We start from the raw sequence: 27,988 nt of genomic DNA on the forward strand, positions 1-27,988 counted from the left end.
AATCCAACTTATGACATAAAGAAAGGGTTTGATGTTGGAGTATACTGCACAGATGGGATGCACTTATCATATACTTTATGTCTCCATCACTTTTTTAAAGTGGAGAAAATGTTTTGAAAATTATTATTGCCAGCTTAATATAAACCATCATATAATTAGTATTCATCATAATCATAGGTTTTTTTTTTTTTGAAATACTACAGAGAATTACGCTTATAATAGGAATTGAACCTTGATCACACATATGTCTAACCCAATCGATTGTCAACCAAGCCAACTCTTATTGGTTCAACATAATCATAGTTGTAGCCACCATATACACTAAATGATATTGATAACTACAGAACATACAATTGTTTTCTTGCATACAAGAATGGTATCCTGGAAACTTAAAAGTGGGTTACATCATAGTGCTTAGAAAATAGAGAAGAAGATGGGGATTGTGAAGTCTAGGTCATTTCTTTCATAGATTTAAATCACCATTGACAAATACCCACAAACCACACATACTTTCCAATGACAAAATCTTTCTCATAATTAGGAATTAGGCTCCCAAAAATCCAATACAAACCATTACCAAATTCTACCTCAAATCCCAAAATTCTATAAATTACCCTCCTCCAATTGGATGATCCAAATAAAGAGAATTTTCCCTTGAAAAAAGGAATTAAGACCCAAAATTCAAGGCCTTCCATCCAATAAACCTCAAACTCTTCTAGTTAAAAAGGAAAGAAAGAAAAACACAATTAGATATTGACAAACTCTTCTATGGACCTTTAAAAGTGGTGGATATATACATACAATGTATGTCTATATATATAGATTACTAAAGATCAAAAAGTTGACACCCAAGACACTATTTTTACACTAGTCAAAAGATAATCACCTCTCAAACTCCGTTCATTCATTACAATTTACAGTTCTTTGACTCTTCTTGTATTCCCACCCTTTCAAATTGGATCAAATCTTCTTTTCTTTTAACCATTAAACCTGCAAACCCACTAACAAAGAAGGACAACCCATCTCTCCAAGAAACCAGAAGATTCCTTTGTTCCCACATATAGACCAAACACCCAAAGACGGTAATGAAAAACAGCTAACGAAACAGACAGAGAAGAATCCACCACCGGTCCACCACCGACGCCGGGAATTCCTGTCCTAGAAACCCATTTGAGATTTTTGATTTATGACATCACAGATGAAGCCAATGTCGCATAATGATAGTGCCCCATCCACACCAGGCAAGTTCAAGATCGACAAATCTCCTTTTGTTCACAACAGGCTTCGATTGCATTCTTCTCTGGCCAAGCTCACATTTTGGTCTTTCATTTTCCTGACCCTGATTTTTCTATTCTTCTATCGTTCACCGTCCTCCAATCCACTTCCGGCGGACGCATCTCGCCGCTCTTTGCGTACCTACAACTGGGGCGGAGCCGCGTGGGAGAAGCGGGTCCGGACCTCCGCCCGGATCCGGTCCCGAAATGGGATCTCCGTTCTGGTTACAGGGGCTGCTGGATTCGTGGGCACCCATGTCTCCGCCGCGCTTAAAAGACGCGGAGATGGCGTTTTGGGGCTCGACAATTTCAATGATTACTACGATCCTTCCTTGAAACGCGCTCGTCAGGCTCTTCTTGAAAGGTCCGGAGTCTTCATTGTTGAAGGTGATATCAATGATGCAGCTTTGTTGAGGAAGCTTTTCGAGGTTGTGGCATTTACGCACGTGATGCATTTAGCTGCTCAGGCTGGGGTCAGATACGCCATGGAGAATCCTAGCTCATATGTGCATAGCAACATTGCCGGGCTTGTTAATCTCCTCGAGGTCTGCAAATCTGCGAACCCACAGCCGGCAATCGTGTGGGCATCTTCAAGCTCTGTTTATGGACTCAACACAAAGGTTCCTTTTTCAGAGAAGGATAGAACTGACCAGCCAGCGAGTCTCTATGCAGCTACTAAGAAAGCTGGGGAGGAGATTGCACACACTTACAATCATATCTATGGACTTTCCCTAACTGGGTTGCGGTTTTTCACCGTTTATGGTCCTTGGGGACGACCAGATATGGCGTATTTCTTCTTTACCAAGGATATTTTGAAGGGAAAGTCAATATCCATTTTTGAGGCGGCTAATCATGGCACGGTTGCCAGGGATTTCACTTACATTGACGATATTGTGAAGGGTTGTTTGGCAGCATTGGATACTGCAGAGAAGAGTACAGGCAGTGGAGGGAAGAAGAAGGGACCAGCTCAATTGAGAGTTTTCAATTTAGGAAATACATCACCAGTGCCAGTTTCAGACATGGTTAGCATTTTGGAGAGGCTTTTGAAGGTGAAGGTGAAGAGGAACATAATAAAATTGCCAAGAAATGGAGATGTGCAGTTTACACATGCTAATATTAGTTCAGCACAGAGGGAGCTTGGGTATAAGCCCACCACGGATCTCCAGTCAGGATTGAAGAAGTTTGTGAGGTGGTACGTGAGTTACTATAAGGATGGGAAGAAGGCTGCGGAACGATGATTGGATTCTTTGGGTGGTATTGGATCTCACGGTAGGATGATCCATTTAAATTCTTGTTCATTATGATTCTTATAATTGATTGGTTCGTTTAACATTTTCTGTTTGCTCATCCGATTATTGCCTTCACATATCTTTGATGATGCTACATGAGAAGGAAAACTTCTGTACTATGTTGTGGTGGTTGGTTGGTTGGTTGGTGGAGATTGTCTGCTGGTCACTCACAAGCTGTATCAAGAGAACCACGGCAATCTTTTTTTGTCTGTATTTTTCCACTTCCCTCTCTTTTGAGGAATGTAATTTAGTAGTTACGGAATTTGTAGAATTCATGACTGATAGAGCATATGCTTATTGGTGTACCTGTATCCTTTCACTCCAATTTCAATAAAATAGCACATGAAAAATATAAGTTTTGTGTTTACTTACTAGATTGAGTTACATTTGACTTCTTGTCTTTTCTGATTGTTATTGGTAATGTTTATGATGTGGTTTACTGCTTTGATTTGATGGCTTTTTTTTGGTTTCCTATTGCCTTCTAGAATCCGCTTACTAATGGCATCTCCTCTTAATCGCAAAAGCTCTTGTTGCTCTCTTTTATGTTTTGCTCTTTTGGGTGATAAATTGATCTTGCTTCTCCAGTAAGTTTGATTTGTTCTCTTTTCTTGTCTTACAGCTTTATCTTTTTCTTTATGCACGTAGATGCATGGGTAGACTTGCAATAATTTAATTAGCAATATGAAAGTTGTTTCCAAAGTTACATTCTTTTGCGGTAGTTAGACCCATTTCTTGCAGTCCTAGTTTATGCGACTCGTGTTTGTTTTCCGGTAGCCTAAGTCCTTGTAGATTGAGCCTCCAGTTAACCTCAACAAATGAGGATAAATCTATTTCAAGATTCTATGGTGGTTTTCTATCTTAGATTATTCTTATACAGAACAGTGGCTTGGGAAATATAACAAGCAAAGTACTAATGCATCTGTGGTAAGATTAAGCTTGATATTGATATGAATAGGTATGATTTTTGTGGAAAATTTGAAAGGGGAGTTGCGATGTTGATAATGGATATGTTTGGTTCAAGATTTCGTCGACTCAACGTACTGCATATTTTACTAAATCTGAAGTAGTTCTGATTCATTGCAGAGTAGTGAGAAAATTAGAAGTTAGCAATTAGTGTTGGCATAGAGCATCAAGTCAAGAGGGCTTGATTTTGGTATTTTATTAGTTTCGTCTACTTAACTTTTATCTCCCGAAATCTTGATACAAATTTCCCATTTCCCCTTTTGTTTTTGTCCTTGTTTTGTTTGTTGGATACCTTCCTTACAACCACTGCATTTTCTCTTCAGCTACACCATTGTTGTCGGTTTCCTTGGTTCAAGAATAGCCTTGTTTATCAAAAGACTTAAAAATAACACTCCTCTGTCTTCGTAGAGCATTTTGTGGTTGTGCTACTATGGTTAGCGTATAGAGAGATGACAAGAATGGCACATTTGTTGCATTTCTTGGGGTTCAAACATGCACAGCATCAAATCTTGCATACATATCAGATATTTGGCTTGAGCTTATTGTGCTTTTAGATGCATCTGTTGTTCATTCTACTGGTTTTAAACGAAATGGATATGCCATAATTAATCTATTTGTTTGCAATTGTATCAGTTGCAGTTCCACTATATACCTATGCGCTCATAGGGAAGTGGGCTTAGTTTACGTATAATCCTTTCCAGACGGAAGACGTTCCAGAAAATTTCCTGCTTCACCTTACCATTCTTAAATTTCAGATGTGCTTGCTAGTTTTGATAGGTACTCTGCTTGCTTTTGGAGAATGGATTTTGAAAAAGGAATTGATCGCGATTGTGAGCCTCTCTCCCCTTCTGCTTGGCGCGTATATTTGTTTTTTATTGGTTTTTTTTTGCCTGGTTTAGTAGCATAAAGGTGTATGAGTCCTTGAGCAGATTCAATGTGGTCTTTTTGCAGTCATTTGGGTGCAAGATCTGATATCGATGGATTCTCGGGCAATTTTGTTTTCCTTATGCTCTTCTGCACAATCAATCTTTTTCTTCTAATGTTAGTTATCTGGTTGCTGCATTTTTTTCTGAGACATGTAAACCAGTCAGACCTGGTGACCTCAAAGAATCTAAGGCAGGCAGGCAGCAGGTCTCATTGCATTGTATTGAATAGTATTGAACGCAGATGGAACCATGAACTTCGTGTTTGCTTCCATTTGAAACTTTCTTGGATTGGAAATGAAGTTGATGCCAACCACTTAGAAGTTGAAGACGTGTTGATTAAACAGATGGGATCCTTGTAAAATAGGTTTTCAGGATTCTTTTTGGTCAAACTTTATGGCTGCTACCTCAAGTATCTATACTTGCATCACATCTTCTTAGATTCAATCTTCTCACCAGCTCCTTAAACCCTAAGCAACATCCCTTCGAACTGCCAGCTATGTTTGAAAATGTCACATGAAACCAAGCATCTTAACCTCTTCCCAAAAAGTTTGATTACTTTCACTTAATAAAAATGATGTATTTAACAAAGAAGTTTTGGCTGTTATGGTGAAGTTGATTGCAATAACTTCTCTTTACGAATGTTGCGAGAGATCGCAAATTCAACTTTCACGCCCAACAACTAGCACGACATTTTAAGTCTTACCAAAAACATGGACACAAGCAAAAGAAAGTAGATTCGTATAACAAAGGAATATCAATTTCTTCCAACATGTAAGGTTAAGGAATATCATAAGATTATACACTAGTAAGAATACCACAAATCACAAGAAACTATACTTGGCACAATTTCCATACATGGCACCAGGGCTTGGCTGTGTAAACAGTAAACACTCCCTGCTTTGAAGAGAATATTTCCAAACAACAGGATCTGTAACTCCATGCTTGCCACTTGACTCCCATGTGACAGTTTAATCCATGCCTTCCAAGATGTGATCAAAATAGAATTCCAGTGTTGCTACACATTTGCTACTTCAGTCCATTTCATCAGACCATATGAAGAGAGAACAAATAATGTCCTACCAGAAGAACAAAATGATAGAAGAATGGTTTTTATTCGATATTTATCATCACATCCATGTACTCGAGGAAATCAGGACAGTCAAAGACGGTTCTCCAATCCGATGTCAACAAATATCTCAAACCCCATTACGGAGTCCACATCAGTGTATCAACTTAAAGAATCTGTGGAAGGAGTCGGTGAAAAGCCTACATTAAGATGCGATACCCCCCAGAATGCCAAACAAGACATCCTCCCATGATCCAGCAAGGGGTGTCTATCACGTCTCCTTTGCATGAAATCATCATCATTTACCTTGAGTGATTGATGTCTGATTCAGCTTCCAATTCAAACTGCATGAAACTCTACTCAAAAATCGTACTTGGTCCTCCCACTCCCTAAAATGAGACACAGCATGTCCCAAATGTCAGAAGAAGAGTTGAAGAAATTCCAAGCCTCGAGCATTAGTCGTTTCCTTGATCCCTTAAAATGAACAACCTGCAGAGAGTGGAATCCATGCTTAAGTAACCATAGGAATTCTAATTCTCCTAAAACATGTTGTTACAGTGTCGGTGACTATCGAGCAATATCACCACGATAAGTGGTTTTCTAATATCAAAGTATACCTTAATATCCAAGGGCATGCCATGAAATTGGCCTGCCCCCTCAGGTGGTGTCCAGTTATACAAAGCACATGGTAGAAATAACACTGAAGCACCATCAATTTCTTCTAGATATGCCTGGGCTTTAGTAAATCTTCTCACATCAAAAGAAGGATGAGATTTTACAACCCAGGCTAGAGCTAGCTGATCTCCAAGCATTCTGGAAGCACTCATGTATTTGGAACCATAAACCTCTAAAACCTTTTGAAGAAAATTTCTTGCCCTGCATCCAATACGTATAGGATTAGTCCACAAGAATATGAAGGTAGGTCAAGCAAAATATAAGCCAGTGAGGGAAAGAATGACTCTTTCAAACGCATATAATGGAGAGGAGAAAGCATGTAATCCACCTGTATCTCATCGTGAAACGACTTACAACATCCCAAAATTCATCCTATTGTCTAATCATATACCAACTAAACAGAAAGACATAGAATGCAGGTATTGTACCTTAAAATCCCATCAGTGGTTCCCCTCACTGCTATAAATCCTGAATTTAGAGGTTGATCCTTGTTGTTTCGAAAGGTGAGGGCCAGATGAAAATTTGGATATTTATTAAATATGTGCCCAAGGTCATCGACGACAGCTATATCTGAGTCAGTGAAGATATAATGATTGATGCGCCCCTGCCTCTGCGACTGTTCCTTAAGCCTCATGTCCAGAAAGGTCTACACAAACAGGAGTAGTTAAAAGGAAAAATAAGAAAATAATTTTCATAATAAAAGCATTGTGAATTAACTGCTCTTAATAAAGATAAAAGACATGATTTCTAAGCCTAAAACAAGAGTTATAGGCAAAAAAGAGGACAACTCTATGTACAAAATCCTTCAATTGTGAGGTCTGGTACACAATGGCTAGCATCAGTAAACTACATTAAGTTTTCAAGGAAGACTATATTAAAAAAATAAACTAAAAAGGATAATAGTTTTAACATGGTATGTATGGTAAAAGAAACGTAAATCTAAATATCCTTACGATTGAGTCCTTGGGTTTCCGAAATAGTGTAAAGTAAAAAGAAGTGCTTCGGCTCATTGCTATTTGACTCGAACTTGTTCTAAAAAAAGGCGAGGCATTTCGAATTGCTTGTTGACACGGATAAAGTCAAGGAAAACTTCTGAAATTCTTTCAATATTGGAACTTGGGAACAAAGAAATATTTGACATATTTATGAGTGCAATGTCCCTTGATAATAATATTAAGATGGCCAATATAGTCAAAAGGAAAGTTAAATCTTCATGAACAACATAACTGTTCTACCTATTTATGAATGCGATGTGCCCTTACAATGTAAGACCTTATTCTTTGAAGCATCAACTTGTCTCGCGAATACTCCCCCTGTATGGGAAGTACAGTGACCATATCTCTGTGTACTGGGACATTCAATTCAGGATTGGTCAACACAATGACATTACTCAAGGGCATTGTCACCTGAAACAATACATATAAAATTCCCAGAAACATGGATATGTGTACAATTGTAATCTGCGTAGACTGAATTCAGTATAAATTGGATCAATTAATTTGCCCAAAAATTATTTTGTACCTTCAAAGGAAATAAATGAACTTCCATTTACTATATAAACCATAACCAAATGTTATAATGTGTTACCTCAACAAAAGTTGTAATCCACTGCTTTTTCACATAGAAAAGTTGCTGCTATATTAAATGAGGTTTATATTTATAAGTTAAGTTTCTGAAGCTTCAAGTAGATTTGATGGATATACTAGGTCAAAGTGTCACATAGATGCTGGTGGGATGAAAAATGACTCAAACTCACCTGAACGAAGTTAATGAAGACATCCAAAATGGTATTTATAAGTTAAGTAAATCTGAAAGTTTCTGAAGATTCAAGTAGATTTGCTGGATATACTAGGTCAAAGTGTCACATAGATACTGGTGGGATGAAAAATGACTCAAACTCACCTGAATGAAGTTAATGAAGACATCCAAAATGGCTAAGGACCTCTCTATCTTGCTATATGAAGCATTCCCAACACTGACCAAGTCTGATGGTCTATCATTTGCACGAACATCAGTTGAGGTGTTATACACTGCAAACACTGTGATAAAAGTAACACCATCTGCAACGTTGGTGGCATGCGAAGGGTTTAAAGCCCTAGTCTTATTGAGTGCTCTGATGCCTGCACCAGTAGGAGCATCTCAATGTTGATTAAGAATCTAAGATTACTACCACGACGCAGAGACCTTGTACCCTTAAATTAACACATTATAAATGAAAACTAGCCACACGTTCAATTACTGATAGCCAAATGGCATGCCACAAATTACAGATGTATAGTTATACAGTTATATGTACTGGTATAAATGTCCACTTATTGTGGCATATTACTCACAGAACTGGTGGAATCAAAACATATTCTATTTTGGCTGTAGAAGAAACTCTTCACATGCTTTTCGACTTCAGATGAGTAAGTCATTTTCTTAAACCATGTTAGATCACAATCCTGAAAGGAGCCAGACACTAGAACAGGAAAGACAAAACTAACAGAGTTACAGGGTCTTCAAACATAAAATCATGGTAGCAAAGGATATCATTAATTTGTATTTCGCTAGGCCTTTACTTGCCGCAAGGATTTTATTTTTTTTGGATAAATACTGCTAGGAATTATTTGATTACTTTCAACAATACCGTTCAAACTCATGCTCTTTCAAACACCAAATTTATGAGGTTGCTCCATCTGCAGGTTTCACTCTTTATTTTCAGTTTATGTCATTTACAGAGCTAAAAGCCTAAACTGTCATACCAGCCTCATGGTCAAGGGAGAGAACAAAGTTTTACCACAATACCATTACACAGGAAAAATAATTCAGCAAAAACCACAGTAGGATTAAGTCTTGGAAATCATTTTAAATCATTACAATAAACTGCGTTAGTAGTTTAAGGAGACGGCAAAAACCTTCGCAATGCAAACGACTGGGTAAGCCTCGACCAGCAGCAGGCCCAAGAACCAGATGATCGAACTTCTTTTTATGACCCTTTTGGTGCCCTTCAAGAATTGAGTTCTGATGCAATTCCAGAACTGGAGAAAAAGAAATTCAGCAATAGTTCCATCAAAATTCCAGTAGAGAATGAAAAATAGAATCACTCCTAAACGTCTATGATAGAGTGAATTAGCTAGCAGTAAGGAGGGTAAAGGTCACCAGAAAATAGATGAGAAAGGATGAAAAGTAAAGGGACGAAAATGAGGAATGGACGCCATCCACTGCATGATCTCATGGATACCAATCTTCCTATGGCCATGCTCATTCGATAAGCCCTCCTAGTTCAGTCATCTGCCTTTATCCTGACAACCTAAACAAATAACCGAAATAAAAGAAAAATAGTCAGGCCGGCATGCCCAATATAAAATAAGAAAGAAGTTGATAAAAGTTGCCACAAAAATCAAAATCTGCTACTTTTAGATAATTCTGCAACACTAAACACTAACCTTCAATATACTTACTTCATGTCAAAGTAAACAAAGGAACAAAACAATGTAACCATAACTAAAACAAGGAAGATCAATTTCATGAACACCACATAAAGATTTCAATTATTAACAAATTAACGTTAACTATCACCATTTTCGAGCTTTATCGATTAGATTAGAATTCACTTAGAACAACTGAAAAATCCCAATATTCTAGCATATGAATAATTTTTTGGGCAGTTAACATATATCTCCTATATGTTTGCTTATATTCCAAAATGAACGGTGAACTCATGCACCAAAAGAGACGATTTTAACTTAAAGAACTTGCGATCCAGATCAAGCTTAATCCACAGGAATTCAATTTCTGAGATTAAATATTGTCAGAAAAGGAATTGCAAAAAAAGATAAAAGGAGAAGATGAACTAACCATTGCTTTCTATAGCTCAGGAACTGGGGATCAGCCACAGGAGATCCGAGGACAGAGCAAAACCCTCGTGAGACGAAGAACCCGAATGTGCCGCTGCAGGAGGAAGAGATTGGTGTTGATGAACAAACAGGGAAGCCAATTGTTTTCAACAAGTGCTTCCGTTGATTCAACTGAGAATGAAAAGAAGAGGCATGTGAGAGGACGCTAGGGTAGCGAGAGGGGTAGGGAGAGGAAAAAGAGGGAGCGTAAAAAAACTCAGTTTGTGAGCGTGTGTTTTTAGGCGGAAACGGTGCTGCCGTTTTTTACTGTTTGGTAGCAACTAGCAATTAGCAAAGCGTGGCCTAGCGGATTCCGCTAGCAATAGCACTAAGTACACGCTCTAGCAAGCAAACGCAGCCTTATTTTCTCTAAAAGCAATAAAAGGACTCTTTTATTACTATATATGAAATTATTTTTTTTAGTACATATATTTATGTCACAATAATAGAAATATGATCAATTTTGTGGGGAAAATATTTCTCTAGCTGACGTGAAAGTCAAAACACATCTCCCCAGACTAATGAGAGGTGATATTAAAACATTTATATTTCATAATACATTATTTGTTATTTAAAGATAGTTGGGTTATAATTCATAATACATTATTTATTATTAAGATAACGTTACAATTAAAACAGAGGTGGTGGGAATTACACCACCACCCACCATCCCTCGTATGAAGAGAGTTAAAATACCATCATAATAGTTGCTAAAGAGGTAGTGGGAGGTTACACCACCACTCATTTAAGGAGAGACGGTTACATCACTATCCAATATCATTACTCAAAAGGGGTTATTTAACTATCCATGATCTTTAGTTTTCAATGTTGGAAGTGGGCCGTCACATCCCTCCACCACTTACCACCTTCATAATCAAGAAAGATGGTAGATAAAACATTACACAAGAATAATATAAAAAACCAAGGGAAAATGAAAGAGTATCATTCAAGAAGAGAGGTGCTGGGGGATTACTCCACCATCCATTACCCATGGCATGAAGAGACAGTTATAATACTATCATAACAGTTATTAAAGAGACACTGGAAGGTTACACCACTACCACTCACTATTATCATTTAAGGAGAGACGGTTACATCACTACCCAATGTTATTACTCAAAAGGGGTATTCTACTATCCATAATCAAGAAATGTGGTAGATAAAATGTTACACAAGAATAGTATAAAAAAAAAAACAAAGAAAAATGAAAGAGTATCATTCAAGAAGTGAAGAGTTGGAGGATTACACCACCACCCATTACCCCTCGCATGAAGAGACGGTTGTAATACCATCATAAAAATTACTAAAGAGGCAGTGAAAGGTTACACCACCACCACTCACTACTATCATTTAAGGAGAGACAGTTACATCATTACTCACTACCATTACTCAAAAGGGGTTATTTAACTACCCATGATCTCTAGTTTTCAAGGTAGGAAGTGGGCGTCACATCCCTCCACCACTTACCACCTTCATAATCAAGAAATGTGGTAGATAAAACGTTACACAAGAATAGTATGAAAAACCAAAGGAAAACAAAAGAGTATCATTCAAGAAGAGAAGTGTTAGGGATTACACCACCACCCATTACCCCTTGAATGAAGAGACAGTTATAATACCATCATAATAATTACTAAAGAGGTAGTGGAAGGTTACACCACAAACACTCACTCCCATCATTTAAGGAGAGACGATTACATCACTACCCATTACCATTACTCAAAAAGAGTTATTCAACCACCCATGATCTCTAGTTTCCAAAGTAGAAAATGGGGAGTGGAGACCGGTATACTAGATTGTAAAAAGATGTAACCACTAAAACATCCATTTAAAAAAGTCCATTGGGGAACTGCTTTTATCAAAATAACCTCAAATTTCATTCTCTCTCCCACGAACTGCAAAAAACCTACCCTATTTCAAACCTTCAAATCTTCATTTTCAGAGATTTCATATCCATAACGACGCTTCTTTCTCAATCTCGAGTGATACTATATTGATTTTCTAAAAAATGGTAAGCATATTACATCACTCCTCATAATCAAGATAGATGGTAAATAAAGCGTTACACATGAATAGCATAAAGAACCAATGGCAAATGAAAGAGGAAACCTGGTATGATCTGAATTCTGATTCTCTCAATTGATTATTTTACTACTTTATTCTCTTTTCCTTCTTCACTAAAAGAAGTAAAATGACTCTTTTATTACTATAAAATTAAAATGCAAGCTAAACTTGGAACCCAAATTCATCAATATGAACTGTTTTGTGTATTTTCTTGTCAACCTCTTGGCTCATGCCGTTCAAGACAATATTCACAATCTCACTCAGGCTTGGAGGTTATTTTAAGCATGAAAATTTAATCTCCAACCAGCAAGGTGATCTTTCCCAGAACAACATATACATTGCAGATATTTGGAACTTTGACTCTCATTATGCAAACCCAGATCAATCTCAATCTCACTGTTGCCACAATCAAAAAACAAGAGAAATTCCATTTAACCATTGAAAGAACAATGCCCTCACTGTAAAGAAGTGCTGGCATGGAAATGGCTCCTACTCCTATCAAGAATTACAGGTTCAAAATAGGTATAGGTTGTCTGTCTGGCCATGATTCTGTCTTTTCGAAGTACTTGACAGGCACCACATCATCAAAACCTTCAGTCAAGACCACCTTGTTGTCTGAAATGTAGAGCTTCATTCCATCTGAGAAGCCCAAAATGATGTGTCATTTTCATCTAAATTTCCTCGAACTCAAAGTCGAAACATGGAAAACAAATAAATATTTGGACCAGTGTTGCATACCTTCCAGAGCTTTTCTGACATCAAGAAAGATTAAGATATTAACATTCCGTCTCATACCTGAAAGGTATTTTTCAATTATTAGGTTTGCCCTATTCGGCAAGATCTACTTGCATGAAGCAGCAAGGTATTGAGTACAAGTACAGTAAGTAAACACATCCATAGCCATGAAAATTGTTGGGAATGGTTATATATGTGCACACAGAGATCCTGGATAGGCTTATTTCTCATTAAGCCTGTTTGGTTCTTCTTAATAAACTCACCATTTCTATCCCAAAAAAAATTATGAACACAGAGATGTCATGATATATTTACCACTAATTACTTCCCCATCTGTAGGCAAGCCACAAGAGAAGTGAACATGCAGTCTTTGCATATGTCCTAAGCCCGACTCCAATATGGAATCCAGATTCTTCTTATATGTTCCATGTACACAAACTGTCATCACGTGAAAAAGAAGCCATGAAGCGCTTTAAGAGGTGAGGAATATAAGATACTGAAAAAAGAAGAAGAAAGGAGTGATTATATTGGATACAAATAGTGCACCAAAATGATGGTTACCAGGAACTTCCTCAGCTGAAAGGATGGGTTTCAATAAACTTTCTGATTCAACTGTCTGGCAAGCATGTGTAAGAAACATGTCACAATTGCACCCATCAACATACATGATCAATCAAACAACATAAAATATAGGTTGATACGGCAAAATTTCAAAAATATAAAATCAAAATGGGTGGGTAAGGCACCCATTACATAGGAATTTGTTATACAAGAAATAAAATCAACGGAATGCAGGAAGAAAACTGGGAAAGTAATAAATATTTTAATCCTTTGAAATAAGTTGTGCAACTTTGAGTCACCAGCACATAACATAAATATATCAAGAAAGCTTGCCAAACGTCAACTCAGCACTACTACTAATTTCATAGCGCATATCTTCAATCCCAATATACAATCTTAGGAAGAAGCCTAAATTATCCCCATACAAGCAAATCTTTAAACACAAATTATAGCTCTACAGTGTTTCACTTCATCATAAAAGTCATAGAAAGAACATATTGAATAACCAATCTCATCACATTGACCTCAGGTATCAAATGCATCAAGTTAATCAAGTAAAATAAAACATCCCTTCCTTCCACCAATTGACACAACTAATTGATACAAGACTGAAAAATGTTCCCTGCAACCAAACGTATAAATTCTCTAGTGTACTCAGGGTTGCACTTACCTTGGTGCTTCTTAATAAGATCTATTTTTCTGACCAGGAAAAAAAATCTAGTGACACAAGAAAAGTAAATACATCACAGCATATTAACTAGGCATACTTCAACAGAAAGGCCTGGCCCCAATATCATCGAATGTATCAGCAAGTGAACTTTTCAAGGAAAATACCGTTAATGTGTGCCCTTGGTTTGCCCGTATCAACAGCTCTCCATTTTCCTCCAGGAGACTGAAACGCTGCTTATTATCTTTTCTGACAGCCTGTTATTGGGGAATGAGAGACCAAAAATATTGTTTTATCAAGGCAGTTTAAGTAAAGAAAAACTTAGCGCAATAGAACTTCAAGTTCAATCCATGCTGTGAAGCAAAAAGAGAACCTGACTATGTAATAGAATATATACGGATAGATTTGGAAAATGACAACCATATGGGTATTTAACATTAGTATAGGGTCGTTAAAGAAAGCTTAATCTAAAAGTTAACAAGCAAGCATTATAAGCCAAAAAACTATGAACGCATCCATTGGTAAGAAAGTGGATTAAGGTAAACCAGTGAACCTTCAGCCACATCCTTTACCAATTTAATGAACAAGGTCCCTTGATATGTAATTGATAAGCTTCTATAGAAAAAGCTCTTTTTTTTTAAAAAAAAAAACCCTAAAACTTAAGCATTGAATTGGTAAAGCATTACCCTCTGCAATAGCAAAACAAAGATCCCAAATAGATAAGCTTACAAATCTTCTCCTGTTTAATTATATGCTATATAAGAATGTGTCAAAACAGTTGGGAAATAGGAAAACTCTAAGACAGAATGTGCAACAATTATGAAAATATAAATTCAATCTGAAACAAACCAGCAAGAGAAACTCTTTGCTGTGCAGAAAATAAAATTTGGGACTGCATGTTAACGCTGCTGAGTCGGTTTGTCACATGATTAAAGAATTCACATCATGACTGGCTTTCCTAGAGCACCTAGTAGCTAGATAATGTCGTCAAAAAATTAAACGGAATTACGGAAGTCACCTATGCGCCTTGAACACTACAACAATGAATTTAAAATATAACTCACGAACTTAACTATTTCCCAAGTTAACAAAATCAGATAGACAACAACAAATTAGAGAAGAAAATTATATTAACAGTTTCTTTTACTGAACCAACCTCTTTGATGTCCTCAATTGTGTGCAATTTTAAAGGAATATTTGCAAATGTTTTTAAATTGATCTTTCGCAAATCTTGAACTTTGACAAACCCATCACTTCGCATATTCAAGTTTAACTCAGAAGCCTGATGGCGCAGAATGCGTGTCCTGAAGATGGTTGCAATAACCATAAACTTAGTAAAATCAGAAAGCAACAAACAATATGAAATGATTAGCCCAACATATTTTTCAGCCAAAAAATAAACTGAAATAAAATAGGGGACAAATTTTTAATACTGAGTAGCGTTATTTTCTTTATTTTAGACTTGATGAAAAAATAAACCACCATGGAGCTGCATCTTTGACATAAATTTTCGTATCTACTAATATTCTAGTTTTACAAAATAAATACATAGTATGGCAAGTGCTCTAGGCTCCAATAAATTAGTACCACCTGTGATAAACAAGTAACCTGATGCAGAAGAAACCAGATAGAAGGTTGAGTTGAAGATCACATTCCTTCAACTATCCCGAGCTCTAATCATTTCACTTGTGCCGGCAGTCTTTAAAATTTAAACAAAACTTGGGCCGAAAAATCTAATTTCTTTCCTTAGTTTTATCCGCAATCAATCAGCAACAAGAGAAATTCCCAAAGTAAATAAAATGGCGATAACTAAGTCTAAAATAAATGTTTTTTTTTCCTTCCAAATAACTTCAACAGGAGGACTCCATTGATTGAACCTCAAAGAAAGCATTTTTATGATAATATAGAATAATCTCTCATCTTACATTTATAGTTACTTGACTTGATCATAATCAGTTAACATAGTATATGTGAAAGAGAATTAGGGTTTTGCTTACAAGAGTCTACCAAGAGAATCAATTTTGTCTTTGCCTGAACCACCACCACGGCCTCTTGATCTCTCTCGATCATTCTTCGTCTCCAACCCTCTTCCTCGACCAACACTAGCACCACCACAATCACACAAACAGAAACTTATTAGATTTCCGATTTTAACATAAAGCACAAAAATTTGTTGCCGTGAAAGACAAATAGACATTACCTTCTACTGGACAGAGCGAAAGAGCCAAAAGACGAGCTCATATTCTTCTTCTGGTTTGTGTTATAGATTGAAGCGAAGGAACACGACTTCGTTAGATGGGATTGAGCAGGAGCATAGACAGGTTTCAGATAGATACTGCAGCAGCGGAGAATTCGAATGCCACAACCTATCGCGCAGGTCATTTCATGTGCCTGGATAAGTATCAAGTTTCACAATAGGAAATCTTGCTAATGACACATAATATTCAAGGTAATTACAATGATGAAATTGACAGCTGATCTGTTTTATATATCCAATGAATATGAATCAATGAATATAATATCATCAACTCTGCGTAGTTTAATCATAGACCAACTATTTGATGTCAAGCAACCACAGTACAATACCAATGACAAGAGAGAGCCTATACATATATATATATGCATGATATTCCAGTCCAATGAAAAGAGAGAGCCTCAGTATTTATGCTTTAATTGCTGCTCAACTTTTAGATTGGGCAGTTCACTTTGTACATGCTTGTATACATTTAGCTGAATTGTACCTACCAATACCATCCAGGTACATAAATCAGAGAATGCCCAATTCAGTAATGCTAGCTGTTCAATATGATATCCTAAAATCCACAATATTGGCATGGAAACAATACATACATGTGAAGCTCAACCAAACAATCAATAAGAACCTACAAGTTTGAGCATCTTCATCTCATCCCTTCCAGTAATATCAATTGTGGCTTTGTTGTCAAGGGCTGCCCATTGTACAATGTACCCTCTTTGTTCTATTTTAGTCCAACAATTTTCTTGGATAAATTAATACTCGATTATGACTTGCGAGCAAGTCAAAGTCCAAATCCCAGAAGGATTAATACAATAGACAATAGTCAATACAGAGGGAAGAGGCCGTTTTAGGATTACAGAAACAGAAAGAAACGGGAAGAAAGAGAGGGAGAAACGTGCCTTCTCCCATTGAATACGCTTTCGGCTTTTTCACTTCTACCCTTCCCTCCCCCTCTCCTTCTATCAAAGCAATCTCTCCCTTGAAACACCGCCACCTCCGTCATCAATTTGGTCTTGAAAAAGGCCAAAACCCCAGCACAAAAGCCCTAATATCAGAAAATTAAACGTTAAAAACTCAAAATTTCTCACCTGTGAATAGGATTGACGGAGGTGGAGAAGGCACGCAACGGCGACGACACGACATGCGCTGGATCAGCCGGGAAGTGGGCCCGAGCGTCTGAGATGAGAAGAGGTGGAGAGAGGTACCCGCGGAAACCAAAATCGTCAACGGAGTCCCGAAAAAATCCCACTTATCAAAAGTCTAAACTACCCTTCATCAATTCATTAAATCCGTCAGAAAATTTTAGGACAGGTGTCGGAAAGCTGACTAGCCACTTGTCGGAAAACCAGCTTCCCACACGTACTTTGTGGAAGGTGCGTGAAACTGAAACTGGAAAGATGATTTTTAAGGGCCTCGGCCATAGCCTGCTTTATAGGGCCCAGATCGTTTATGTTTGAAGTTTAAAGGCCCAAATGATTGGGCCTAATTTGACGTCATTCGTATTTGCATGTGTTTTTTTAACTTCTTTTGTTTCCACACTAAATATTTTCAACGGTCTTGCGAATATCAGTTGGTATTTTTTATCCTAACTATGAGTTATCTTAAATGTTGAGATTGACGCATCAAATTTCACATATGAGTTCGTCCATCAAAGTATTTGGAGCAGTTAGGGAGGGAAAAAAAAGGGAATCTTTGACATTTGTCAAATTTTTTGGTCGTTTTTTGAATAACTAGTCTTACCTGTACCAAACCCAAAGATGGGTGGAAAAGTGTGATATAGACATATATAGTTGATAGGGAAATGACAAATGCTTTGATTTTTTACTTTGGAGTAGAATCTAGCATTGCTATAGGCTCATAGCTCATAGCTGGCCTGGGCATCAGATGCACTGCATGTGTCAATTTACTTATTTACCACACACTGTTTACAATGAGAAGAAATGTAGGGGCTCAATGAGCTACATAGGGTTGGTTATTTTTTGGGTTTTATATATATCTGTTGGGCAATGAAAAAGGTTCCTTGTCTAGTTGTATTGACATATAATAATTGGTGCAGTAATTCAACATTAAGTAATAAAAGTTAAGTTTGTCTCACGCATGTGGATTTCCTTGTTAAAAGAGAATCCTTTTGCCTTTTGAGGAGTTACTATCAAACATGCCATTCTCTTTTGGATATCTTATGGATGTCTGTGCCTGTAAAATCTGAAAATGATGGAAGAGATTATAATATGTATGTGGACACTGCTTTGGAGATATCTCTATATATATATATATATATATATAGAGAGAGAGAGAGGATCAAATAAAAGTTTTTGAAAGGTTGATGATGTTTGCTTCAGGCAAGAGGGGTATATGATTGGAAAGGAAAGATAGCTGGCCTGTGCATCAATTGTTAGAGCAACCAGACTGGTTACAATTTGTCATGGCATGGACGTCAAAAAGTGATCTTCTAATGGGTCAATAAAATTTTTCTTGTTCCAACAATGTCAATATGTTGACTTAATTTTGGTGTGACATAGATGTGGGCATGGCATGACATTTGTCATGCCCATATTTTTGCTCTCGGGTGACCCCACAGCACACATACTCACATTTTTATATAAAAATCAAACAAATAAATTTATATCATTGTATTAATACATTTTGTTGACCCAATCACATCAACTAAACGCATCCCCCAATACAATCGCATCAACAAAACACAAATTCACATACATTCCTCATTCATTATCAAAACTTATTATTGTGATTGCTCTTAATCGGATGCAAAGTGCACGCGAGGTGCCCCAAATCCCTAAAACACATATGATGCCTAGAAAAAGCAATACATTTTTCCCCACCCACACTTTACAGTGTACTATTATTCTTTTTTTTGTCCAGTAATCAATTAAATTCAAATTGAATGAAGTTTGTGGGAGCAGCACTCCTGCTAATTTTGTGGGTATGGGCATGCCTTAATTTCTACAAACTTTTTTTTTTTCCCATTAAAGATAGATACTGAGAAAAGCACCATCATAACTTTCAAAGGATAGCAAAGATCTCCATATACTCCTTTTTAAGAAAGTGGCCATATCTCTCCCAACTTTCTCTCCTTTTTAAATTTTTTTCCCTCTTGATCTAATTAATATCATTACTATTATTGTGTTTTTATTTGCAATTTAAGCAACCATGACAAATGTTCCAATCTTACATTATGCTATTTTAAAGATTATTTTACAAATAAAAAAATAGAAAAAAATTATATAAATCATGCTTGTTCTTTAAGTTATAATTGATTAGGTGCATGAAAAGTCTCATTGAGCATTTTTGAAGTTTTTAGAAACTATAATAATGATAATAATTACTACAAAATTATTGGTTGAATCAAATATGCATGCACTCACTTCTTTGCATGTCTCATTAAAAGCAGGACCCTCAATTCGAAAGAAGAATGATAAAACATTCAATTTATTATTCACATTTCACCTTCAATTCATGTTAAAGTGTTGGATATTCATACATCGTGTATATGTATATCTATAATCAATGATTAACTCGCATATTTCATAAATTGAGGGTCATAGATTAGGGATTTGTAACATTGCTCTCCATAAAAAATTCTCTTATCAATTAAACGGGATGGGGGGCCTGCAATCCATTTACCAAAAATTACCGACAATGTTTTTAATCACAACCCTCCATTTCATTTAATGGAGGTAAAAGTGACACGTAGCTAGGGTAAACTTCTCCCGCCACAGTTCACTCCTCCCTGTTTCCTTTCCCTTTCGTCCGACAGTACTCCTTGCCTCCATGTCTCACTGACGAAAAGCTGCATACGAGAAAGACCTCAGGCGTGACCACTCTCAAGTCTCAAGAATTCCTCCTGACCCCTTAGTTCTTAAAATCATCATTGTGATGATGGGTATACAGCTGAGAAAATTTCAAAATTGGTGGCAGATCTCTTTTTTTTTTTCCCTGTGAAAAAGTCAGAGTGTTTTCAGTCGCAGTCTCAGCTTTTCAAAATTAACTCATGATAAAAGATTCTTGTTTTTTTTGTTAGCTTTCATTCTCATATTAAGCCTTTCATTCTAAGATTAAACCCTACCAGTGGGAAATCCACTTTCCAATCGTGGCTCTGCTAATAGTGACGGACCAAAGAGTTCAATTAGGGAAGGGAAGAAGGAAGAAATAATGGAAGCAGAGTTGAGAGAATTTTCAAGGAAAATGAGACATCGACTCATTGAGAGAGACGTGTTGATTTGCGTTAAGAAAGAATCAATTTCATCAGTCTACGTGTCACTTTTGTCTCCATTAGATGAAATGGAAGGCTCCGATTAAAAACATTGTACGTAATTTTAGGCAAATGGATTGCAGGTCCCCATCCCCAATTAAGCTGCCAAGATAAATAAGTAATAAATTAAAAGTTTTCATTCCTGGACTGGGAAAGTTTTTGAAGAGATTTTGGAGGAGATCAACAAAGAAAGAGTTTCCTTGGCATCAGATGATTGAGCCCAAATATGGAGCTTGTAGCTCCCCGGAAATGGAGCCTATGACTCTCTCTTACAATATCTGAGTTTAGTGTTTGTTCAAGAAATATTGTCTGCTATTGAGAAAAGATATTTTATAATTAATGGTAGGGATTTCAAAAAAAAATTGTCAAACCGAATTGATCATCAAATCAATCGTTTGATTAGTTATTGTAAAATGTATGTTACTGAGAATTTACCGAAAAAACTGACAAATCATCAATAACCGATCAAATAGTCGGTTAAATCTATGTCAAAAATTGATAAAAACTTATCGAAATGACCGTGAACACCCCTAATCAGTAATGACTTTTCACTAATTAAGATTGGGTTGTAAAGCCCCTAGATTCAAAATAATAATGTATTTTTTTTTTCCAAAGCAAAGGAAGCAACAAAGCAGGATTATTTTATGGTCACTAAAAAAGTTGTCAAAAATGTCATTATTCACTACAAGATTATCGTGTGACCTAATTTTAATACGAAACCAAAATCAGCATCACAATTGTGTTTTTTTCCTTTTCTTTTTCTAATTCAAACCAGAAGAAAATTTGACTTTCTGGTTACAGGGTATGGTCCGGGACCCCACTGACTGGCTTATGCCGCTTATCACGAGAGTAGATTTACTGTGCACCTGATTGTACAAAAATGAAATCTCAACCGTTCGATAACTACATGTGTCAGGGATTTGGGACCCACTCTTCCGAATGGACGGTGGATGAAAGTACGAACAAAACTAGGTGGGGTCCACTTTTCTTTCTTTTTTTTTCCAAAATCCTGATTTTGATAGTTTGGAAGTGAAAAGTAAAAACACATTCAGTATTTTTCAACTTCACAACCAGCCTCCACCAACAAACCCCCACATTTTCCCTGACTTTCTCTCGAACCAAACATGCTCATTCTCGTCTGCCTCCTCCTCCTCTTCCCCTTACATTCTCCTTGTCACTCCTCACCCATCACAGAACTCGACCTCCTGTTGCAAATAAAGGCCTCTCTGGACCCTCAAGACAAGTTCTTGACCTCATGGACTTCCGATTCGGACCCATGCACCGGGTCCTTCGAGGGCGTGGCGTGCAACGAGTTCGGAAATGTGGCTAACATTTCGCTTCAAGGGAAAGGTCTCTCCGGGAGTTTACCGGCTGCTCTGGGTGGGCTGCGAAACCTGACGGGGTTGTACCTGCATTTCAACACTTTGAATGGGGAGATACCTGCGGAGGTTTCCCAGCTAAGCCAGCTTAGTGATTTGTACCTTAATGTGAATAATCTCTCCGGAGAAATCCCTCCCCAGATTGGCAACATGCCTAATCTTCAAGGTTGGTTACTTTGAATTTTGGGTCTCGTCTGTTATTTAGAGAGAGAGAGAGAGAGAGAGAGAGATTTGAGGTTCGCTGGTCTTCCAATTAATGCATATAGTTCTTCCCTTCATTTATTACATTAAGGAGTTCATTAATTTGGGAATTTATTGAACCCCAAATTATTCACTTCTTTTATTGATTTTTTAATCGTTTTATCATGTGGTTTTTGGTGATTTAAGCTCATCAATATTTGAATCCATTATAGGGCTTCGAGGTTATCAGTGCAAGAAAATTTTGAACTTTAACCAAGTATGTTTCAAGTTGTGATTTTGATTTATTTCATATTATTCTTACAGTTCTGCAGCTGTGTTACAATAAGTTGACTGGGAGTATACCTACGCAGTTGGGGTCTCTCAATAAGCTTAGTGTTCTTGCTCTTCAGTACAATCAACTAACTGGTGCAATTCCTGCTAGTTTGGGGAATCTAGAGTCACTAACAAGGCTTGATGTGAGTTTTAATAACCTGTTTGGGTCAGTTCCCCTCAAATTAGCTGATGCACCTTTGCTGGAAGTTTTAGACATCCGTAACAACACCCTTTCCGGCAATGTGCCTCTAGGTAACATTTTCTTGCCTGCTATAGTGTATTCTTATACATAATTTCAGCTCTCATGAATTGTGATTGAGAAAAAGTCATGTGCACTTATTTCTCTTTTTCCATGGTTTATAATGCAGCACTGAAGAGATTGAATAGTGGATTCCAATATGGAAATAACCCAGGCTTATGTGGTGCTGGGTTTCCTCAGTTGAATGTTTGCACAGCTTCTGGTCAGCTTGATCCATACAGACCTGAACCGTTCAAACCTAATGGTAGTTTGACGAGGGATATTCCAGTTTCAGTGAATTTACCATCAAACTGCACTGAGGCACACTGTTCGAATCCCTCCAAAATCCCAAAGATTGGTGTCATATCTGGTGTAGTTGGAGTTTTCATTCTATTGACTATCACTGGAATTTTTGCATTCTCATGGCACCGTCGCCAAAAGCAGAAAATTGGAAGTGCTTTTGATTCTTCTGATGGACGTCTTAGTACTGACCAGGCGAAGGAGGTTTATAGAAAGAGTGCCTCTCCTCTTATCAGCCTTGAGTACTCCAATGGTTGGGACCCACTGGCCAAAGGTCGGTGCGGAAATGGGTTTTCTCAAGAAGTTCTCGAGGGGTTTATGTTCAATTTAGAAGAAGTAGAGCGTGCAACTCAGTGTTTCTCAGAGGTGAATCTGTTGGGGAAGAGTAATTTCTCTGCTACTTACAAGGGAATCCTGAGGGATGGGTCTGTTGTTGCTATAAAATGCATTGCAAAGTCAAGTTGCAAGTCTGATGAAGCTGAGTTTTTGAAGGGGTTGAAGATATTGATCTCACTCAAACAAGAAAATCTGGTGAGATTGAGAGGAATTTGCTGCTCCAAAGGCAGGGGGGAGTGTTTCCTGATCTATGATTTTGTTCCAAATGGGAACCTTCTGCAGTATCTTGATGTGAAGGAGGGCAGTGACAAAGTACTTGATTGGTCAACTAGAATATCTATCATAAATGGCATTGCCAAAGGTAAGTCTATTGTCTTGCTTGTTGAAGTTGATCATGATTTTCTTTCATATCGCCTTTCATTTATAATTGAAAGTGGCTTATTACGGGCTTTATGATGTGCTCACATCGTTTCCTGACCAGGTATTGGGCATTTACATGGGAATAAAGGAAGCAAATCGGCTCTAGTTCATCAGAACATATCAGCTGAGAAGGTGTTCATGGATGGACAATATAATCCATTGCTTTCAGAATCAGGCTTCCACAAACTCCTTGCAGATGACATTGTCTTCTCCAATCTCAAGGCCAGTGCTGCCATGGGATACCTTGCTCCTGAGTACACAACCACTGGCCGCTTCACCGAAAAGAGTGATGTATATGCATTTGGAATGCTCATATTTCAGATCCTTAGCGGCAAACGAGAGATCTCCCATCTGACTCGACATGCAACTGAGTCGGGCAAGTTTGAAGATTTTATTGATAGAAATCTTGAGGGGAAGTTCTCAGAATCTGAGGCAGCGACACTTGGAATAATTGCTATCTCCTGCACTCATGAATCTCCAGATTACAGGCCTTCCTTGGCAACTGTGACTCAAGAACTGAGTGGACTTTCAGGCAATTTGTAACTTTCTTATGGAATCTTAGAGTCTTCCCTCAATTTTCAAATGACGATTGATCAGATAAGTTCATGACTAACTACTTACTGTCGATGAAGCCGGTTACTAATGTTAATCTAACTAAAGTGTCCTTAACTAAGGACTGATAGTTGTTTAGTGATTAGTATATGTACTTTTCTCAGCGATCAGGTGGGACGTTTGGCAGTTATTTTGTATGGACGAAGATTAACCATATAGTTAGTTTTCTGAATGTGCAACATATGTGTTTTATCTGCGCTAATCTATCATGATCCATGTCTTAAGTCACTTGTCCATGGACAGAGGTGGTGAAAAGGAAAGCAAGTCTCGAGTGTTGTTAAGAGTTTCAATGTTTGAACCAACCTTCGATTAATCTCTTGTTTATATGCAGTAATTGTTCGTTTATATTTACATTCTATGCTTTTATTGTCATTGGGTTGATTCTTACTAACTTGCTCGTCGGAGGACCTTTAGTTGGCACTCCACCGATGTCCTAGTTCTCTGATAGTCATTGGGTTGATTCTTACTGACTTGATCGTTGCAAATTATGATAATGAAACCATCCATGTGATTTGAATTCACGACTTCTCGTTTGTGCTAATAGTTATCGCAGTCAAATTCATCATCTCAGCCAACGATCCATTGTTCTCCTTCCCTAGTCTCTAATGGTCTCCAACATGTGACATGTGGTGCAGGAAAAAATATTCTAAAACGAGGCAGGCCAACTAGTAAATGAACAATCTGATTCCTGGAAACAAAGCAGTCACAGAAGCCAAATGGTCCCATAAATAGGTAAGTTAAAAGTGAAAACAGCAGTAGAATTCTTCCGTCATTTTCTTTCTTTCCCTTTGTTTTTGGCAGGGCTTTCTATGATATTTACTATTGTAGATGATACCAGAAATACAGACCAAAGTCACCTATGGCTCTATTATCTCTTCCATGTCTGTAAACAACTGTTGGCTCTGCTACTCTTGCTTTGGATTCCTCTTTGCATGTGATTGGTTCTTGTCATCTTTCTTTACCCTTTTTTTTCCCATGTTTCCTTTTAGTTATCTTCCCTAGAGATGTGATTCAGCTGACACTGTTAGGTTGACTCCAAAAAGAAAGTGACAAATATGTTTTTTTTTTTTTTAAATTTATTGTATTGCCACTTGCCAGGGGTCAGCTTGGTTGTAGGATTAACCATTTGACTATTTAGTTTGAAAGAGTCACTGGCATTTGACTCAAGTTGGAGAAAAAAAAATGCAATTTATTGTACATCATTAGTCAGCATGAGATTTCTAAGGTAGCAAGGGGTCTTCTTTATTTGGGCTATCATATGTTTAACAGAAAGACGGGTGAAATGGTGAACTTGATCGTTTTAAACTCTTAGCACAAGCAAGACGTCGTGAATTCAAGTTTCATGAATATTTTCATTATTGTAATTTGTGAGATGGGCCATAACTCAATCCAATGTATGCGAATACCACTCTGACCTCAATTAGTTCATGGAGATTACAAGTCTTCTATGTGACCCAGGGACAAATTAATTGATCACCCCTTAGCCGAACACTCCCTTGAGTTAGTAGGGCCTGTTTGGCTGGTTGCTTCTCCGTGATTCGGCTACCCTAATCGTGAAAACAAAGACTGTCAGTGAGGGGAGACAATCGTGGGAGCTCTGACACTCAAAAGTAAAATTTCAATATTATCATCAGCCTCAATAATAAAAAATAAATTAGATTTTAACCTTTACCTTGAATACCTTTTTGTGCTTTTATAGTAGATGAATTAAATGGCGGCCTATCATGGCCGGATATCACGGGGTGATCTATTGTGATTTGGTCAACAACTTGACTTATCAAATAGGCTCCTGCCACATGTTGCTCTCAAATTGCCCATCTCTTTTTCTTCTCGTTGATTGGAATCATCCATCTATTTTCTTCTTATTGATTTGAATCATCCATCTCTTTTTCTTCTTGTTGATTGGAATCATCCATCTATTTTCTTCTTTTTGATTGGAATCATCGGTCTTTAACTTCAACGCGTGTTTTGAATCAAAGTAGCCGCCAATGCCATCATCAATCATCATGATCTTGAATGAGCAGCTCTTTAAACACCGGGAACGACAAGTACTTGACTGGAACCTCGTACCTCTTGGCCTCCTCCCCCACGTAGGCAGCCACGCAGCCTTTTCGAGCTCTCCCACGTAGACAGCCTTTTCGAGCTCTTCTTCGAACCTTGTCAGTTGAAGAATCAGTTGTCTTGATGAAGAAATGCATGATGAGTCTTCTTACGGGTGTCCGCATAAGAGAATTCTTATATATATATAGACTAACATTATACTACATAATAGGGTTTATATGGAACACATATTTACCAGGAACACATCCACAGTAGATTGAGTCTGCTATGCAGGTACAGATTTGTGTTACACCGTGACAGAATGCATATTAGGCGACGAGAAATTGCCAAGCTTCCCTAGCTGCAAAATGCTGTCTGGATGATGAATTTTGGCAAACAAAAGAACATAGGAGCTTATAAAGACACAACAAACAAGTTCTTTAAAGTGAATTTCTGATCCAGAAAACCCATATAAAGATTTTACTTCCTCAGCAAGTTTGTTTACACATGGATTTAGTTTTTTTAGTTTCACTGCCGTCTACAAGTTTTACAAGCCAATCATATGCATCAAGAACAGTTCAATGGAATGTTCCTCTCCCATCTCACAACTTTTTTTTTCAAAACCCACCATTACCAGTTCAAAGGTAAGGATATATATATATAGAGCAGATAATCTTACCTGTTCTCTGAGTCATGATTCCTACATTAATTCATGTATATTGCAAGAAATTAAAGAGAGATATCTAGTGGGGTTTTGGTTGCATGATTGAACACATGAACAGTAAAAGAAAGCCAAGAAACAAGAATCCAACACAAAATTTTACATGGTTCGGCAATTTTGCCTACATCCACGGGAGGAAGAAGAGTCTTTTATTTTCACTGATGATCTCAAAACGATTTGGTTTACAACAATTTCCTTTTCTTCTTTAGTCTTCTTCCATAATCCATGACAACATTCCTCAACGAACAGTCTTCAAACATCTTTAAACAGGCAGAGCAATGCCTGGCTTTGACAAGCATCAATCTTTTCTTCTTTTTGATTGGAATCATCTATCTCTTTTCTTCTTTTTGGTTGGAATTATCAATCTCTTAACTTCATCGTGTATTTTGTGCTGCAATCTTCAACAGTAGCCGCCATCGTCATGTTCTTGAATCAGCAGCTCTCAAAACACAGGGAACGACAAGTACTTGACGGGAACCTCGTACCGCTTGGTCGTCTCTTCTCCCACATAGACAGCAACGCAGCCTTTCCGAGCTCTTCTAACCTTCTCAGACGAACAACCAGTAGTACTCTTCTTGAAGAAACCCATGATGAGCCTTATTGAATGCATGATGATTGCTTCAATTGCAGAGCAGATTCAAATCTTCGAGCAGTCGCGAGTAGCGAAATAAGAAAGCAAGTACGTGAGACAGAGTGGATAGATTTCATGGACAGAAAAAAACAATCCAGGAGAAATCAATGTAGGTTTTGGATTAATCCTAATCCTATTAGGGTTATGAAAATTCAATACTGTTGCCGTGAGGG

At 37.5% G+C, this 27,988-nt stretch overlaps 4 protein-coding genes across 11 annotated transcripts; 2 read left to right on the forward strand and 2 right to left on the reverse strand.

Moving 5' to 3' along the window:
- The first annotated feature begins 844 nt into the window (after positions 1-844).
- LOC119984502 (UDP-glucuronate 4-epimerase 3) lies at positions 845-4,723 on the forward strand. 2 transcript variants are annotated; one of them, XR_005464918.1, is made up of 3 exons: positions 845-2,543; positions 4,304-4,356; positions 4,478-4,723. XR_005464918.1 is itself a non-coding variant. In XM_038828487.1 (2 exons), exon 1 carries the CDS (start codon positions 1,187-1,189, stop codon positions 2,510-2,512), a length of 1,326 nt encoding a protein of 441 aa, XP_038684415.1. In that variant the 5' UTR covers positions 845-1,186; the 3' UTR covers positions 2,513-2,543; positions 4,304-4,723. The 2 variants fall into 2 exon arrangements, 1 of the variants encoding a protein (XP_038684415.1); XM_038828487.1 differs by having other exon boundaries at positions 4,304-4,723.
- A 447-nt stretch (positions 4,724-5,170) lies between these two features.
- Positions 5,171-10,298, reverse strand: LOC119983349. Its single transcript, XM_038827025.1, has 8 exons — positions 10,034-10,298; positions 9,335-9,485; positions 9,091-9,213; positions 8,096-8,313; positions 7,456-7,599; positions 6,622-6,839; positions 6,136-6,394; positions 5,171-6,007 (listed from the first exon to the last, which is right to left on the reverse strand). The coding sequence occupies exons 2-8, from the start codon at positions 9,438-9,440 to the stop codon at positions 5,879-5,881; spliced, it is 1,197 nt and encodes a 398-aa protein (XP_038682953.1). The 5' UTR covers positions 9,441-9,485; positions 10,034-10,298; the 3' UTR covers positions 5,171-5,878.
- A 2,182-nt stretch (positions 10,299-12,480) lies between these two features.
- On the reverse strand, positions 12,481-17,732 carry LOC119984858 (tRNA 2'-phosphotransferase 1-like). Of its 7 annotated transcripts, none has more exons than XM_038828993.1 (10): positions 17,444-17,729; positions 17,255-17,333; positions 16,299-16,464; positions 16,096-16,200; positions 15,255-15,402; positions 14,266-14,355; positions 13,432-13,486; positions 13,186-13,308; positions 12,874-12,939; positions 12,481-12,774 (listed from the first exon to the last, which is right to left on the reverse strand). In XM_038828993.1, the coding sequence occupies exons 2-10, from the start codon at positions 17,262-17,264 to the stop codon at positions 12,641-12,643; spliced, it is 897 nt and encodes a 298-aa protein (XP_038684921.1). In that variant the 5' UTR covers positions 17,265-17,333; positions 17,444-17,729; the 3' UTR covers positions 12,481-12,640. The 7 variants fall into 7 exon arrangements, with proteins under 7 accessions (XP_038684921.1, XP_038684918.1, XP_038684916.1 ...); XM_038828990.1 differs by having other exon boundaries at positions 16,299-16,489; positions 17,444-17,725; XM_038828988.1 differs by lacking the exon at positions 17,255-17,333 and having other exon boundaries at positions 17,444-17,732.
- A 3,955-nt stretch (positions 17,733-21,687) lies between these two features.
- LOC119983563 (leucine-rich repeat receptor protein kinase EMS1-like) lies at positions 21,688-24,394 on the forward strand. The gene is made up of 4 exons (XM_038827233.1): positions 21,688-22,170; positions 22,509-22,769; positions 22,886-23,752; positions 23,873-24,394. Exons 1-4 carry the CDS (start codon positions 21,750-21,752, stop codon positions 24,352-24,354), a joined length of 2,031 nt encoding a protein of 676 aa, XP_038683161.1. The 5' UTR covers positions 21,688-21,749; the 3' UTR covers positions 24,355-24,394.
- Positions 24,395-27,988: the final 3,594 nt, after the last annotated feature.

This window comes from Tripterygium wilfordii, chromosome 18, assembly GCF_013401445.1.
Source record: "Tripterygium wilfordii isolate XIE 37 chromosome 18, ASM1340144v1, whole genome shotgun sequence".
NCBI lineage: Eukaryota > Viridiplantae > Streptophyta > Magnoliopsida > Celastrales > Celastraceae > Tripterygium > Tripterygium wilfordii.

Bases quoted from the DNA above. Each gene is read 5' to 3' on its own strand.
- LOC119984502 (XM_038828487.1), top strand. From the start codon at position 1,187: ATGACATCACAGATGAAGCCAATGTCGCATAATGATAGTGCCCCATCC.
- LOC119983349 (XM_038827025.1), bottom strand. From the start codon at position 9,440: ATGAGCATGGCCATAGGAAGATTGGTATCCATGAGATCATGCAGTGGA. The intron at 9,214-9,334 runs GTGACCTTTACC...CTTTTTCTCCAG, and splicing joins CCTTTCTCATCTATTTTCTG to TTCTGGAATTGCATCAGAAC. The intron at 6,840-7,455 runs GTAAGGGCACAT...CTGTTTGTGTAG, and splicing joins AAAGAATAAGGTCTTACATT to ACCTTTCTGGACATGAGGCT.
- LOC119983563 (XM_038827233.1), top strand. From the start codon at position 21,750: ATGCTCATTCTCGTCTGCCTCCTCCTCCTCTTCCCCTTACATTCTCCT. The intron at 22,171-22,508 runs GTTGGTTACTTT...TTATTCTTACAG, and splicing joins CAACATGCCTAATCTTCAAG to TTCTGCAGCTGTGTTACAAT. The intron at 22,770-22,885 runs GTAACATTTTCT...TTTATAATGCAG, and splicing joins TTCCGGCAATGTGCCTCTAG to CACTGAAGAGATTGAATAGT.
- LOC119984858 (XM_038828988.1), bottom strand. From the start codon at position 17,498: ATGTCGTGTCGTCGCCGTTGCGTGCCTTCTCCACCTCCGTCAATCCTA. The intron at 16,465-17,443 runs GTGAGAAATTTT...CCTGCGCGATAG, and splicing joins TCCGTCAATCCTATTCACAG to GTTGTGGCATTCGAATTCTC. The intron at 12,775-12,873 runs GTATGCAACACT...TGGGCTTCTCAG, and splicing joins TGTCAGAAAAGCTCTGGAAG to ATGGAATGAAGCTCTACATT.